The sequence below is a fragment of the Chinchilla lanigera genome, unplaced genomic scaffold, assembly GCF_000276665.1.
Source record: "Chinchilla lanigera isolate Chin_1 unplaced genomic scaffold, ChiLan1.0 scaffold00080, whole genome shotgun sequence".
Lineage (NCBI taxonomy): Eukaryota > Metazoa > Chordata > Mammalia > Rodentia > Chinchillidae > Chinchilla > Chinchilla lanigera.
The window spans coordinates 9,658,950-9,675,370 of record NW_004955481.1 but is presented as its reverse complement, the minus strand read 5'-3'; the positions used below and the strand labels follow the sequence as shown (position 1 = coordinate 9,675,370).

At 41.3% G+C, this 16,421-nt stretch overlaps 2 protein-coding genes across 3 annotated transcripts in view; one reads left to right on the top strand and one right to left on the bottom strand.

Annotated features, from left to right (window-relative positions):
- Window positions 1–16,421, top strand: part of Cct6b (chaperonin containing TCP1, subunit 6B (zeta 2)) — a 69,910-nt gene that overhangs the window by 18,671 nt on the left and 34,818 nt on the right. Inside the window, exons 1-2 of one of the 2 annotated variants that reach the window (XM_005402850.2) lie at window positions 13,644–13,844; window positions 16,061–16,124. In XM_005402850.2, coding sequence (XP_005402907.1) covers window positions 13,708–13,844; window positions 16,061–16,124 — 201 coding nt within the window. In that variant the 5' untranslated portion in view covers window positions 13,644–13,707. Of the gene's footprint in view, window positions 1–13,643; window positions 13,845–16,060; window positions 16,125–16,421 lie in introns of those variants that run through there. The other variant, XM_013503402.1, reaches the window with a different exon arrangement.
- Znf830 (zinc finger protein 830) lies at window positions 12,045–13,580 on the bottom strand. Its single transcript, XM_005402849.2, has one exon. It carries the CDS (start codon window positions 13,539–13,541, stop codon window positions 12,453–12,455), a length of 1,089 nt encoding a protein of 362 aa, XP_005402906.1. The 5' UTR covers window positions 13,542–13,580; the 3' UTR covers window positions 12,045–12,452.

Here is a 16,421-nt window from a genome sequence, read left to right as displayed (position 1 = left end):
TTGACTAAGTCCATTGTTCAAAAGTTTAGTTCAGTTTTTATTTCATTGTTGAGTTTTCATCTAGTTGACCTATTTGTGACAGTAGTGTATTGAGATCCCCCATTACAATTGTATTAGTGCTTATTTGATTTTTCATGTCTGTTAATATTTGTTTTATATAATTGGGTACACAGGTATCAGGTGCATTTATTTATGATTATTATCTCTTCCTCTTAGATTGTTCCCTTTCAAGGATATAGTGACCTTCTTTTTTTCTCTCTCTCTCTTTCTCTCTCTCTCTCATCTTTTTGAGACAGGGTCTCACTATGCAGTTCAGGCTGGTCTTGAACTCACTTCGTAGTCCAGGCTGGCTTCAACTCTCAACGATCCTCTTGCCATAGCCTCCTGAGTACTGTGATTACAGGCATGCACCACCACACCTGGCTATCTCTCTTGATCAGTCTTGGCTTAAAATCCATTTGTCTGCAAATAGAATAGCTACCCCTGCTTTTTTTTTGAGGTTCCTGTCATATGGAGTATTGCTTTCCATCCTTTGACTTTCAGTCTATGAATTTCTTCTTGAATTAAATTGGTTTTTGAATATGCATGGTATAATTTCAATTTCTTTGTATTTGTATAAGCATGTTCTGTGAGCTAGTATGTGGTCTATTTTGGGGAAAGTCCCATATGCAGCTGAGATGTCCAATATCCTTAATAACATGATGTTATTTTTCTGTTGTTGGTTCCCTTTTTTCCCCTCCTCTGTTTAATTGTTTGCCTTACCTGGTGGATTCATTCTGTTGGGCTTCATGGAGTTGTCTTTGTTATTTCTTTCTAGAATGTCCTGCAGAACTTTTTTTTTGGTACTGGGAATTGAACTCACGACCTTACACCTGCCAGGCAGGTGCTGTACCGCTGAGCTATATCCTCAGCCCCTGTAGAAGATTTTGGAGTGCTGCTTTTATGGTTATGAATTTCCTCAGGTGTTCTTTGTCATGCAAGTATCCTATTTCTCCATCAAATTGAAAGATAGTTTTGTAGGGCATATCAATCTGGGTTGGAGGTTTTCTTTTTCCTTTTTTTTTTGTTGGTTGTTTTCTTTTAGGGCTTGAAATACTTCATTCCAAACAAGCTAAAAAGAACCAGAAAATTTTATATAGTATGTAACGCCTCAGTATGGTGATTTTACCCTCAGGGGAGAATAAAAGGAGGGGAGAGAATAGAGAAATAGAAGAACAGAGATTAGAAGCAAGGCTGGAGGACAAAGGAGAAAAAAGAAGGTCCACTTAAAAGTGTGTCTCTGCTGTCACTGGAAGTCCAAGTGGGCAGACAGAGCCCAGGTCTGAGTTGATTAATCCCAGCACACCCACCGTAGCTTTACAGTGGAGTAGTGGATAATCCCAGCAAGCCTGCACCTTTAGTTACACTGAAGTTCAGGCTGGTTTCTGACTATCGGGTTGGAACCTGATTTGCTCAGCTTGTAACACTCCATGTGTCTCCTGTGTTGCTTTATCTCCTGCCAACTTGAACTCAGTAGCCTCACCCTTACAGTAGGAGTCACTAGACAGAACTGGCCTGCAGCTACTCTGAGTTCCCAGCTGAGTTTGCACTCTCCAAGATGGCGATCGGCCAATTGTCTTCTCCTGGGGGGCATCTGAACCTCAGTAACTCACCAACCACTGTAGTCTGCTGAATCCACTGCTTCTTTTCACTGGTGCAATTCTCCGTGGAGTCCTCTGGGGTTGCTAATAGTCACCTTGTGTGTGTGTGTGTTTGAGGAGCCTGTCCCACACAGTAAGTCAGGGCTCAAGGAGAAAGTGCCACCTGCCATCTTCTTCTTTTTTTTCTGTTTGTTTTTTGGTACCAGTAATCGAACTCAGGACCTTACACTTGCCAGGCAGGCGCTTGTGCTGCTGAGCTATATCCCCAGCCCTGCTGTCTTCTTCTTCTGCATTGAGATCTCTTTCTTTGTTCTCCCCATGTGCCTCAGTTCTCACTTTACATCCTTGCTGGGTCCTATGGACCCACTTCCCTCCTCCTCCTCCTCTCGTTGCTATATTCCAGTAACATAGGAAATGCATAACCATGAAAGCAGCACTGGACACCAAATCTCAGAGAGGATGTTTGTCTGCTGCTCAGCTGTCCGCCATCTTCCTGGAACCTGGAATTGCATTAAATCTGTATATTAATTCTGGAATTATCGCTATTTTGACTATATTGGTTCTGCCTATCCAGGAACAGAGGATTTTTTTCCATTTTATTATGTCCTCTTCAATTTCATTTTTCATAATACTGCAGTTTTTGTAGTAGAGGTCTTTCACTTCCTCAGTTAGGTTAATTGTTAAGTACTCAGTTTTTCTTGGTGCTATTTTTTTTCCTAGTTTCTTTCTCAGTGGGTTTATTATTAGTGTATAGGAATGCTATTGATTTTTGTGTATTGATTCTGAAACCTGCTACATTGCATTTGAATTTATTGCAGACCCTTTTATGAGAGCTGACACTAGAGAAATACTCAGTGAATGTTCTTGTTAATAAATATCACTGGTGCTTTCTGTATGACACACTGAATAATGTGGGTGTTTGTGTTTATTTAATCTTCATAGTAAGATTATGAGACAGGTTCCATTATTATGTCAACAGGTCAGATAAGTTGGTAGGTTTATAGTTTCATGCACTGGTTTCTGCCACTGCGGAATTATCTAAAGGACTTCTTTAGGGTGCTGCTTCCAGTGCCTTGACTTAGATCCACCAACATAGATTTTCCTGGAATAAGGCCCAGGATGGGGCATTGGAGGTAGTTAGGTAAGGGAATCATTGTCTTAGAGATGGGCCAATTTGAGCAGAGTGAAGTATTTGTTTGTCTAAAACCTTCATGCTGATATCTGATCCTGCAAATGATCGCCAGGTATCTACCTACCCAAACATTTATCTAAAATTTACATTCTCTTACTTTAAAACCCTGAGTTGCCTTTGGGATGTGTCAGAATATCTGGTCAAGCAAAATCTGTTGACTTAACCTTCAAACTTGCATTTTAGTTTTTTTTTTTTTTTTTCTTAAGATTTCTGTGTAGTAGGTATAGGTCATTTGTTGTTATTTTTCTATACCTTTATATATGCTTATATTTCATAATTAAGCCTTTTAAAAGTTAAAAACACATCAAGCAAAAACATCTTGAGGTCCCCCACCACAGTGAGTTTTTTTTTTTTCTCTTTTTGAGACAGGGTCTTGCTATGGAGTTCAGGCTGGCCTTGAGCTCACTTTTTTTTTTTTTTTTTCTGGTACCGGGAATCGAACTCATGACCTTGCGCTTGCCAGGCAGGCGCTGTGCTGCTGAGCTAAATCCCCAGCCCCAAGCTGTAGCCTAGGCTGGTCTCAAACTTGCAACAATCCTCTTGCCTCAGCCTCCCAAGGACTAGGATTACAGGCATGTGCCACCACGCCTGGCTAGAACTGTTCAGTTTTGACAATCATCATTTTTTCCCAACTGAGGAAGAAAAACTTTCCCAGAAATGAATTTGCTCTTCTCTCTTCTTTTCCACTCTGGCTTTCAGTTTTTCAGTGGGAGTCTCAAGTCCTTAGGGCCACAGATGACACCCTTTATAACCCAATGGACTTTCCATCCTGTCTCTCACCACTTTGTTCCATGACTTGGAAGTACTATTTCTCCACCACTCTGTACACTCTCTGTGTCTCTTTACCTCTGTTCATAGTACTCTTCCCTCCTTCACTGCTATTATCCTTCTTAGCCTAACTGAAATTTTACATACTCAGAAGTCTTTCACTTTTTTTTTTTTGGTACCAGGAATCAAACTTAGGACCTTACACTTGCCAGGCAGGGGCTTGTACTGCTGAGCTGTATCCCCTGCCTGTCAGAAGTCTTTCTCAATCCTCTTCCCTATAGTCGTCCCCTCCAATAGTTGCCACTTACTCAATGTGTTGTACAAACATTATTTATTTTTTTGAGTGTATCATAGTTAATGTCTAGAGCCACGTTTGGTTAACATTGGAGTCGGGGGGTGTTGGTGGTACCACTGGCATTTTAGGGGTTGATATCAGGGATGTCACTGAACATTACAAAACATAGAACAGCCCATCACCCCCACTCCTAAGAACTCGTTAGCTTCAAATGCCAGTAGTGTAGAATTTGAGAACCCCTGATCTCAACTGAGATGCTTGGTTCAATAGCATATTCATCTTTGAAAATTCCCGGGACCTCTAAAATGGTAGGTTCTTAGCAAATGTCAAATATACAAACGAGAGGGAATAAATGAATGGTGGCAAGTGACTACTCCTTGTTGGGAAATACCTTTATTGAACTCAGGTCTTCTGCTACTTCTACATTATCTCAAAGAGAGCAGACTGCTCTCTGCATTTCCTTTTGGTAGCAATGTGGAAGGATGATAGTGCCCTGGAACAGAGAGACTATGCGACAGTAATAATGATGATAGCTGGGCGTGGTGATGCATGCCTGTAATCCCAGCACTTGGGAGGCTGAGGCAGGAGGATCTTTGCGAGTTCAAGGCCAGCCTGGACTACAAGGTGAGCTCAAGGCCAGCCTGAACTGCATAGCGAGACCCTGTCTCAAAAAGACAGAAAAAAATACAATGATGATGATAGTTGACACTGAACACTTACGATGTGGTCAAATACTGTAATAAAGCCATGTTTACAAATTTAACTCACTTCTCAGTAATCCTGGAAGGCAAGAGCTGTTATTTTTTTCTGTTTTATAGCTGAGGAATCTAAGAGTGAAGGAAGTTGCCCACGGTTACTTTGTTAAAAAGTGGTTGTATTACTGCATTTCCCATTAGTATCATAAAATACCTGAAGCTGGGTTCTTTATAAAAAAAAAAAAAAGAGGCTTTGCTCATAGCTCTGGAGGTTCAAGGGTATGGTGTTGGGAATAGCCTGGTTCTGATGAGGACGTTAGGGTAGATGGCATGCAGTGACAGGAACAGGAGATCACACTGCCCTCAGGAAGCCAGGGAATGATTCAGGGGTCAGGCTCAGGCTTTTTAAACAATCTGCCTCCAGAGAGCCAAATCAGAGGTCCTAGGAGAACTACCGTAGCCCCTCCCTAGGGTATCCCCCAAAGACCCGAGGATGTCTTACCAGGCCTCAGCTCTCAAAGATCCCACCCACTTCCCAACATCACCACACTGGGGACTAAGGGCTCAACACATGAACTCCTAGGGACAAACTACATCCCAATCAAAGCTGAGGTGGATCACAGGCACTGTGTAAGTACTTTCCCAGTTGGAATGTCCAGAGCTGAATTTATCACTCTTCCTCCCATTAGAGACCACAAAGGAATAAACTTCATTGTTGGGGAAATAGTAAGCCAGGGCGAGAGTATGTGGAAAGAATCAGTGTATAACAAACTTCACAAAGGGCCTTCCCAGCCCTACCCCAAGGTTTCTGAAGAGCACTGAGTTCACGTAATCTTGACTGCAAACTTGCCTAGTATTTTTTTTCTTTTTTTTTTTTTTTTGAGACAAGGTCTTGCTACATAGTTCAAGCTGGCCTTGAACTCACTGTGTAGCCCAGGCTAATCTCAAACTCATGGAGATCATCCTGCCTCAGCCTCCTGAGTGCTGGGATTACAGGCATGCACCACCATGTCCTGCTCCTAGCCTTAAATTTTGCTATTTGGCGGGGGGGGGGGTTCCTGTCCAATTTCCCACATTTTACTATTAAATATAGAAAGATATAACTGAATTAAGTTACGTCTAGGTTTGCTAAGTGACCTTGGATAAGTCATTAATTGTTTTACTTCTCCGGTGGATGTTCATACTTGCAAACGGATGATGAGAAAAAATACACTATGCACATACACATCAATATCAAATAACAGTGACGCAGGTTAACAGTGGGAATTATAAGGGCTTTTGTATTATTGCCTTGAATAACTTTCTTCACTTCTGAGCCTGGTTTCCTTATCTGTAGAAGGGAGATATTATTTACAGGGTTGTGAGGTTTGGGCGTCGTGTATTTAAAGCCCTAGCATAGTGCCAGACACATGGTGAGTAGCCCATCAATGGTAGCTATTATTAATAACTTGACCACCTGATAACCATGCTTGCCAGAACAATTAAACAATACAGAAGGAAAACCACCATCACCAGCAACAACTACCCAGTGTAGTCCTTTCTGTTCCCTTAAAGGTAACAGCTGGTTTGCAAGTGTGCGAAGAACCCACCAAGTGCTGTTAGTACAATGGGGGGTGTGGCCAGATGGAAGTCAGTCCGTCTCTGAGAGACTGAGAGTGCTTTCAGTGAAGAATGGCTGAGTGCAGAGATTCACTCTGAAATGGCTTTGACTGCCAAGTGACAGAAGGAGCGAGCCGAAACCATTGGTGAAAGCTGAGCACAGCTGGGAGGCAGTGTGTACTTGCTGACTCTTTGATCTTACCCGGCTCCTGAATCATTTTCTTCCGCCCATTCTCCACTCAAGGGGCCTCCAGACAATCAGGGCCGCCTGCAAGCTCCTGCTAACATATGGACATCCTTCTTTGCTTGCTTGGTGTCAGGAGGAATTCCTATTAGCTACTAAATGCCAAGGTGGGCCATTGCACTTTAGAGGATGTTGTATATACCTCATTGCATTGCCGTATGCTCAACATAGGAAAGGATTTCATGCGCCAGACAAATAAGGGATATACAGCAGGAAAGGATTTCTTAGGTCTCTGTTCAACCTTCTGTCCTTTATACTGGTTCCAACTTCCATGAGTTAGCTTGTTCTTTTTACCACTTTACTAAGCAGCTTTCATCTAGATGGGTATTATTCATTCAACAGAGAGTTACTGGGCTCTTATAGATGCCTGGCATTGTTTTAGGCTGTGACTAAGACAGGTAACTCCCTTTTCTTCTGGAGTTTATATTCTTATGGTGAGAGACATTAACTTGGGTCCAAAGAAGCCAATTTAAGTTAGTAAAAAGTTTAATCAATTCATAAAATAGTTTGACAGTGGACAGGAGGTGGGGCATGGCTGTTTATGTCACCTGAGAAAGGGACATTGGGACCAAATGAAGACCACCATGCTACCTGAAGTCAGGTTCTAAGCAGAGGACTGCAAGGATACAATCCCTGAAGTGGCACACTTGAGAACTACAAAGCTAGCCAGCGATAGTACAGAAGAAGAACTGAGCAGCTACAGTTAGAGAGGCAGTAAAAACTGAGAAACAGGGCCCATAGAGTATTTTAGCCCACATTGTTTTTTTAACATTTCACTATAAAATAAAAAAAACCCTGCCTTGCAATATCTCTTGCAAATGGAAAACAACTTGGCCCCCAGGCATGCTGATGCACACATGTAATCCCAGTATTTAGGAGGTTGAGGCAGAAAGATCTCTGTGGATTTGCACCTGGGTGACAGTGAGTTCAAGTCCAGTCTAAACTACACAGTGAGACCCTGTCTAAAAAAAAAATCTTAGGCAAGTCAACATGCTAGGCCTTATTCTGGGATAAGAACAATTGCTTTTAATGTAGAACGATTATCCTTGTCCCCTTTTGTCTTCCTCAGTGGGGCTTATGTCCTCGGTTTGTGATATTTTGCAACCCATGAGTCCCATCTAGGCTTAATACGGGCTTGGATTTTTTATTCTGTGTGATGGAAGGATAAAGGGTGTTTTTTGTCTATTTGTTTTGAGACAGGGTCTCCCTAAGTTAGTGAATTTCTAGGTTGGGCTCGGACTTGTGATTCTCCTACCTCAGCCTTCCAAAGTGCTGAGATTACAGATATGCATCACCATGTCCAGTCTACATGTCTTAATGTAAAATTTTAAAAGATTACTCTGAGCTGGGTGTGGTGGCCCATGCCTGTAATTTTAGTTACTTAGGAGGCTGAGACAGGAGGATCACAAGTTTGAGGCCAGCTTGGGCAAGTGAGCAAGATGAGACTCTCAAAAATGGGAGTTGATGGCTGGGGATGTAACTCAGCATTTCCTTGGTTCGTTCCCCAGAAGTAGGAGGAAAAATTACTCTATTAATAGATCGTATTGGTGGGGGAAGGAGGCAGGCCACAGTGATTGTGATGCTGGGGGCTAGGACCACAAGACACTGAGTGGACAGATTCTGAGCATATTTTAAAGGTAGACTGACAGGACCTAACTAATGCACTAGGTTTTAGGCAGGGAGAGAATGGATGATGACTCCCAGGGTTTACTTTGAGCACCTGTGTGGGTGGTGGCATCATTTGCTTAGAGAAGATGAAGGAGGTCAGGAGCGGGAAGAAAATCAAAGCTGAGTGGAACGATGAGGAAGCAGTTGTATGTGCCAGAAGCTTAGTCAAGGTTGGGGATGTAAACTGGGAGTCTTCAGTGAATAGGTCATATTTAAATTTAGAAATGAATGATATCACTGAGGGTGGTGATGCAGATAGCAAATAGAAGGCAGTGCATTCTGGGATTTTTTTTCCTGTTCAAATATAAATCTTTTAAATTCCCCACATCAAACAAATAGATACTTAGTATTAACTAGCAATCTAAGGTTATCTAGCCATCTTTCCTACAAACATATGTTCTCAAATCCCTCAACATCTGCTGAGTAGCTAGCACTGACATGAAACGTTTTAACATTTTCCATTCTATTTCCATCAGAATGACTCCATGTCTCACTGATGATATATATGATGTTGAACCCAGGGCCTTGCATTTCTGCTGAGCTACATCCCCTAGGTCTTAAGTTTTTGTTTTGAAACAGTTTTATTAAGTTGCTCAGGCTTATTTTAAACTTGATCCTTCTGCTTCCGCCTTTGGAGTAGCTAGGATTATCGTCACTGTCCCTAGCTATATACTTCATTTTGTAGTGAAGCACACTGAATTTCAGAAAGGTAACTTGCCCAGGATCATTAATCACTAAAAAGTAGAGGAGGAATTTGAACCCAGGTCTTCTTTTGCCAATTCCCTTTTTCTTTCCATTATTACTCCATACTAATCTAATGATTGCTATGGCTTTTAGGCTCAAATTATATATTTTTTTCTGCAACTTTAATTTCACATCCTTTCTTAATCCGTGGTATGTAAAAAAGCAGTCATTACTTCCACTATTCACATATATGTGAAAGCACTTTGTAATTTATGAGGCACTGGAAAGATATACGTATGAAGGCTAATCAGAGCAGCATTTTTTTTCTTCCAAGAAACTGTTTTAAATTGCTAAGTGGTTAAGAGGATACCTTGATAGCACTTACAGTAATTTTGTATTATAATGTTAGCTGAACTTGGGGGCTTTCTAAAGAGAGATTATTAGAAGGAATCCTTGGGATCAATTCTTACAATTTGGGAACACTGGCAGCATTCACCATCTAAGGCCAAAATCTACGTTCAAAGAGGATATAAGATGTTTCCCATGTGTGGTGGATCAGGAAGGAGCCATTAATTGCAGTAGCTGTTTACACTGATCTTGAATTCAACAATACACTAAACACTGATTATGCTTAGGGCCCCATCAATACTGCTCTGGGACACAGAGCACTGACAGCCAGAAGGGCTGCTGAAAAGCATAGTAAAACACATATACCTGGCACTCCTAAAGCTCAACTGTATTGCAATAAAGGATAAAATATTAAATGTGTTCAAGATAAAAATTTAACTTGGAGAAAGTTCAGGTTGCTTACAGCATAACATTCAAGGTCTTCCACACTGTTCATAATCTACCTTTCCAATCCTAATTCCCACTGTTGGCCAGGAATAAACCCAGTGCTCTAGTTAAACTGGTCTGCTCACTACCCTCTGAACATGTTGTTTCAGCAGATTTCTCTTTAGATATGTTTTGTGGTAGCCAATAGGTACATGTATCTATTTCTTGATTGTGACTATCTAAACAGATGTGTGAGATAAACCCAGATTTCAAAAATGAAGCACAAAAAAGTAAAATATCTCAGCTAGCTGTGCTGGTGTGTGCCTGTAATCCTAGCATTCTGGGAGGCTGAGGCAGGAGGATTTCAAGTTTGAGGCCAGCCTCAAACAAACTGAGACCGTCTGAAAAAAAAATCATTAATAATCTTTAAATATTTATTACATATTGAACTGTTAATATTTTGAATATACTACATTAAATGAAAACATTAATCTCCCTGTTTCTATCTTTTTCACACAGGATCTTGCTATGTCCACGCTGGCTTCAAAGTTACAATCCTTCTGCCTCAGCCATCTGTTTGTTTATTTATTTATGTCTTTTTGAGGAGGGTCTCGCTATGTAGTTCAAACTGGCCTTGAGCTCACTTTGTAGCTCAGGCTGGTCTCGAACTTGCAATGATCCTCCTGCCTTAGCCTCCTGAGTGCTGGGATTATAGGCATGCACCACCATGCCTGGCTTATTTTTTAAATTGGCTACTAGAAAATTTAAAATATATATGTCTTGTATTATGACTTTTTTGGCTTTATTTTTGCAGTACTGGGGATTGAACCTAGGGCCTTACACATTCTAAGCAAATATCTACCACTGAGCTATATCCTCAACCCTTTGCATGTTTTTAATAGATAGTGTTCTTAGATAGTGACTGATAGTCAGTCCCCGACTTATAAATGAGTTCCCTTCTGGAAGAATGGAAATGGATTCCTTTGTAATCCAACAAAGTGAATCTTATACAATAAACCTGTGAAAATTTACAACTCAAATATTCATAAGTCAGGAAATTACTGCATGCTGAAATAATAAAGTGATAATAGAAAATCTAAGTATGGATTGATACTTTGGAGGCATGTGTATCTTGCATCATCAAACTGAAATTGTTATCACTGCTCATCTAGCAGCTCAAAAAAGCAAAACTCTGTATGAAAAGTAATGGCACTAAATCTGTGGCACACTGCAGCTGCTCAGTAAGTACAGTGTTAGACAGTGTCTTCTACACATCCACACTAGAACCCCCTGAATCCTTCCTTATTTTTCTTCTTTCACTTGTAGTCACTAAACTGTTAGCTCTTTTTGTTTTATTCTTTTTCCACATTAATGTCTTAGTCATCTCGCTTTCAAAGATATAGCTTCCAAGCAGTCTCCCAGCTTCCTTCCTACTATTCTACCATATACACTCCTAGATTCATACCTGATATTGCTTTGCTGATTTAATTCTTTGCTTAAAAAACCTCCATTTGTTTACACATTGCCTACAAGAAGAATTCTTTAAAGGCTTTTAAAATCTTATTTCTTAGTATTCCCTTCTATAAAATCTGAGCTTTAGGGAAATTAGACTGAGTTTATATATGTAAAGCACTTACAATCTTGACTGCCTACACTAATACATAAATCTTAGCTATTAATATTATTGTTCACATTTATTTGAATATGTGGTGTGCCTCTAGAACATTACTAATTCCCTTTTCTGACTGAATACTTCAATCTGCAAAGGGAGGAGTGTTTTACATTATCAATGACCAACACAGGGCAATTCTTACTGCTAAAAAAACTATCCTCCTTATACTTGATAAGACCTTATAAACATAAACCCTAATTTATCACAAAATTGAATTTCAGACTAGATGAGGTAGAAATAAAAGGTAGTATTTCTTTCATTCAAGAAACAGCAAATTTATGAAATGTGTTATTTTTTTAAAAAGCAAAGGCTGGGGATATAGCTCGGCGACACAGTGTCTGCCTGGCAAGTGCAAGGTCGTGAGTTTGATTGCTGTTACACGCCCCCCCCCCAAAAGTTAAAAAATGCAAAGCCTGAAAATACAGTATATAAATGGGCTCTGAACTTAGGGCAGTTGCTTTCCAAATGTGTCATATATTAGAATAATCTGGCAGTGTTCATGAACGTAGCTGTCTGGACCCCACCCCAGATTTATTGACTCTAAGGTTATGCATCAGGCACTGAATTTTTTTAAAGCTTCATAGGTGATTCATGCACATAATTTTAAAGTTCACAGGTGTTTTTCACCTACATATCTGACAATTACTGGGCCAATCAAGAGAAACTTTAAAGAGGTTGTGCATGTTTAGCATATATTTTCCCAAAGCTCTCCTAAAGCAAGTTTTTGAACGACTAAGCTAGAGAAATGATTAACCTGTGTGCTTATCATATGTACTCCATCCTAAAACGAAAAAAAGAAAGAAAACCCCAACATGGCTTTGAATTTGATTTAGGGATCAGAAAAATACATACAACCCCAAATAGTAAATATTCATCTAAACTCTGCTAATCTGCTACTTATAAATCTCAAAACAGAATTACTTAAGTAAATATATATTTAACTATGTACAATGTTTTACAACTTAACAAACTTTACAACTCAAAACAGTTAAGCATGTAAATATGAAAAAGTTGGCATTGTTATATAACATTCAAAAATTTCAAAAAACACCTTTTCTTCAAAAATATTTTACACCAATTTTCCAAATAGCTATTGCTTCACTAGCTCATTTTATCACAAAGAACACAGGTACCCAAATCTCTAGGATTGGAGTAACCTATGTACTGAGACAGCACTTATTACAGGACTGAGGATGTTAAAAAGTTTGGGTCTTTAAAACATTACAACAAAGCCCCTTTCACCCTCCAATCCTGAGACAACAAATCCTGTAGTTCTCCTTCATCGTCGCTGTCAGCATTCTCCTCTTCCTTTTTCTGCAGTTCTTTTATGGTCAAAACTTCTTTAAGCTTATTTTTTATTTCATCCTGGCGATTCCGCAGCTTTTCTACCCGACGGTAACACTCTATTTGCTCATCAATCTCCCCAATCTGGCGGTCCAACCGGCCCTCCTCATCCTCTTCAGCAACTATAGCTTCGGAAATAGTGCTCACCTGCCTCATGGCTTTTTGAAATTCGTCCCACTCTTTGTCCATCTGATCCTTTGGGGCGTCAACCTTTCGTACCTTTGCATCTACCTCAGGGTCGTCAAAAAATCCTTCCGGTAATGCTTCCGCAGTGTTTTCTTTCCTTTCCACCACTTTTTCATGTATTTCTGCTTTCTCAATTGACCCTGAATGAGGAATTAAGGGAGCCTTGGGAGGATTCGTATTAAAGGAATCGTTCGGCAGCACACTACTTGTTGCGTCCCGCGAGGAGGAAAGTGAGTGTTCTTTGCTCAGTGGGTCTGGCAGCTGCTTGCTGCCACCCCCCAGTTTTCCTTCTCCCTCCTCCTCCTCTTCCTCGTCTTCATAATCGGGGAGTAAACCGAGTCCCGAAAGCTTACTGGGGGTCGCTCTAGCGGACTCTTTTCCCGTTTTATCAAAGTTGGTGGACGAGGTGGAGGGCTGTACCTGAGGCACCTTGACTTTCTTGGCATCTGGGTTATCAGTATCGGGCGCTTTCCTCTTGGCACACTGAAGCGCTGCGCTGGCAGATGGACCTGGGGTGACACCTTTTGCGCCTTTCAGCTCGGCCACTTTTTCTCGGTGCTGCTTTCCCAGGACGTGAGTCTGCCACAGAAGCTCGCTCTTGACCGGGGTGTTACAAAGAGCACAACTCAGCTGCCCTAAACGGTTGTATTTAGCGAATGGAGATTCTATCTTCTTTCGGTTAGTGCTTAGACGCTGCTTCTCCTTCATCAACCGTCTCAATTCTTCCTGATTCACCACTCTCTTTCCGGCCGGAGTCTGAGCGGAGGTGGAAGACGCCATCTTTGCGACCAGACCCGATGTGATTATGGTTTCAGTCCGGGCGAGGTATGATAGCGTCACTTCCAGTCTCGGCGCCGATTGGCTGAAGTTGGGGAGAGGGGCGTGGCTCCAGGGTTTTCTCTTCAAAACTGCTACGAAGTCGGGCAGCGCCTGTAACCGTTAGACTATGGCTGCGGTCAAGGTGGTGAACTCCAAGGCTGAGGTGGCGCGGTCCCAGGCGGCCTTGGCTGTGAACATCTGTGCCGCCCGAGGGCTGCAGGATGTGCTGAGGACCAACTTGGGTCCTAAGGGCACCATGAAAATGTGAGGCGGTGGTTAGGGCGCCTGGTGTGTTTTGGGTACAGGAACAGGAAGGCGTTTCGCAAAGACCGTGGAGCGCTGGGGACGCACCTGTGGGCCTGTTCCCCTCCTCATTCCTGCCCTGAGGGCGTTTTCAGCCTGGTGGTGGGGGTGGAGAGGGGGAGAAAAGTTTGCTCGAGGAAAAAGACCGGGGCACCTGACACACCCGTCCTTTTCTCGTTAAGGTTGTTAGGCAGTTGGAAAGCCGGTTCCAAAGCCAGTTCGTTTGAGGCGTTTAAACCCTACCCCCGTGTTGGCGAGCAAACCTGGAGCCTGGTGTACTCTAGGCGCTTTACCACTGAGGTGCAAACCACCTTACCCGTTGCTCTTGAGACTGCATGGCCTTAGTCTGTAAATTCCACGGGTAGTCTCCCCCTCCCAGCTAGCTACCTTCTCTATCACTGAGCTTCCTCACCAGCGGCATTATAGATACATAATTTCGTTTTCGCGTAGTACTGTGTTGTAGTGGAAACAAAATGAGTTTTGGAGTCAGGCAGACATGGGTTCAAATCTAAGTTCCATAAGTATCTGTTAATGAAAATTAATCTCCAGTTGGTAACGTGAGATCTACAGTTTTTTTTTTTTTTTTTTTTTCTTTTTCTGGGAATCAAACTCACAACCTTGCGCTTGCCAGGCAGGCGCTGTGCCGCTGAATTAAATCCCCAACCCCTAATTGTTTTTTAAAGCTGTGGTTCCTTCTTGGTTCTCTGACCTATTTATGGACCAACCCCATGCTCTTCAGCTTACTACAGCTTCTGAAAGATTGTGATCCTTGATCTATACCAATCCAAAGTTGGTCAGAAAGTATTTACTAGGGTTAAACACACACACGCTAATCTAGCTCTTGAGTACTTGGGGAAGTTACTTGACTGCTTTATGTCTACAGCTCTTCATATTTGTTCATTGTTTCACCACATTTATTTAGGACTATTATTTTCTTTACACAAGAGGGAAAAGAATGGTGAAAGCTAAAGGATATAAGAGAAGAGAGACACCCTGACAGGAAAGAGAGAGCTAATAGTAATGGTAAAAGAGGGCATGTATACAGAAGATACTGGGAAAACATGACAAAGATCTATTCTTAAGGAGATCTGGTAGACAGACGTGGTAATTATATATAGATACATATGACTGTACTGAGGGAAGAGACTCCTGATGACAAAAGGAAAAGCCTCTCCAGTAACATGATGTTTATTAGAGTCTTGAAAGAAGGGTAAGGGCTGGCTGGGTTTGGTGGTGCATTCCTATAAGCCCAGTACTGGGGAAGCCAAGGCAGGGGGATCACTATGAGTTCAAGGCCAGCCTAGGGTACATAGCAAGACCCTGTCTCCATAAACCAACCACACAAACAAGAAAGAAATTTAAAAAGAAGTAAGGCTCACCTAGTTAATTTCTGTTTTTTCTTCATTAAGGGAACAAAAAGGCTTGCTTGTGGGAAGGCAGCAGGTGAGGCAGGAAAGATAGCAATAGGCCAGAATGGTAAAGGTCAAGTATGTCATTGTTAAATTAGTTTGGGTTTTAACTTGAAAGAGATTGACAACATAAAATGATCACTTTAGGATTTTTGCTCAGGGTACTGAGTTACAGTGCATTTTTGTTTGCTTATTATGTAGTCCAGGCTGGCCTGTTTTAGCCTCCTGAATGCTGGGATTACTGATGCCCAGGTTGCATTGCCTTTTAGAAAGAGAAATGTACTGTGAGGGTAGATTCAAGTTGGAGATACCTGGGATGCTGTCTTAGAGATGATGATGATAGTGGAAGTAGAGAGAAAGGATTAAGATTCAGAGAAATTTAGGTTGTAGAGCTGACAGAATTTGGTAATCTAATTAAATGCGAGCAATGAGGGGAACTAAATTGAGTGACTGAATGATTGATAGCATTTGTCAAAGTTAAAAACAGCAGGAAATTTGCAAATTTGTGTTTTATGTACTCTCCTTTGACCAATGTTCATAACTTATCAACTGCTTTTATAAACACATAAAGGCTAATTTCGAATGAAATCACTGTAAGTCCATCTGGGGAGAAGTGATTCTGTGAGCTGCAAGTAGTGATAATTACCATGATATCTCCCCATGGCATGATGGATGTTTTCCAAGCCCAGTTTCCTGTTTCAAGGAAAGTGGAGTGTCTAGCTTGGCACTTACCATATGAGGTTAATAACATCACTGTTGTCTGAACAGGCTTGTTTCTGGTGCCGGTGATATCAAACTCACCAAAGACGGCAATGTGCTGCTCCATGAGATGGTGAGCTGATGCTGCTGACTTTAATGAACCTTAGTAAGCCTTAAGACCATGGTACAATTTGTGAATCTTTATGCCAAGGCCATCAGCCAATTACTGCAATCTTGTGATAGGCTTCTTTGATTAAACCTTGCTAAGGAATGGTTTTTGGCTATTTTCAAATGTTTGTATAGTCCAAGTAATAGCTTAATTAATATCTTTTTCTGCATTATATTCTTTGTAATCATGGAAAAATAAAAAATTAGCAGTTTTCATAAATATTTATCTTTGAGATTGAAAGATTTAATCTTCTTTTGGAAA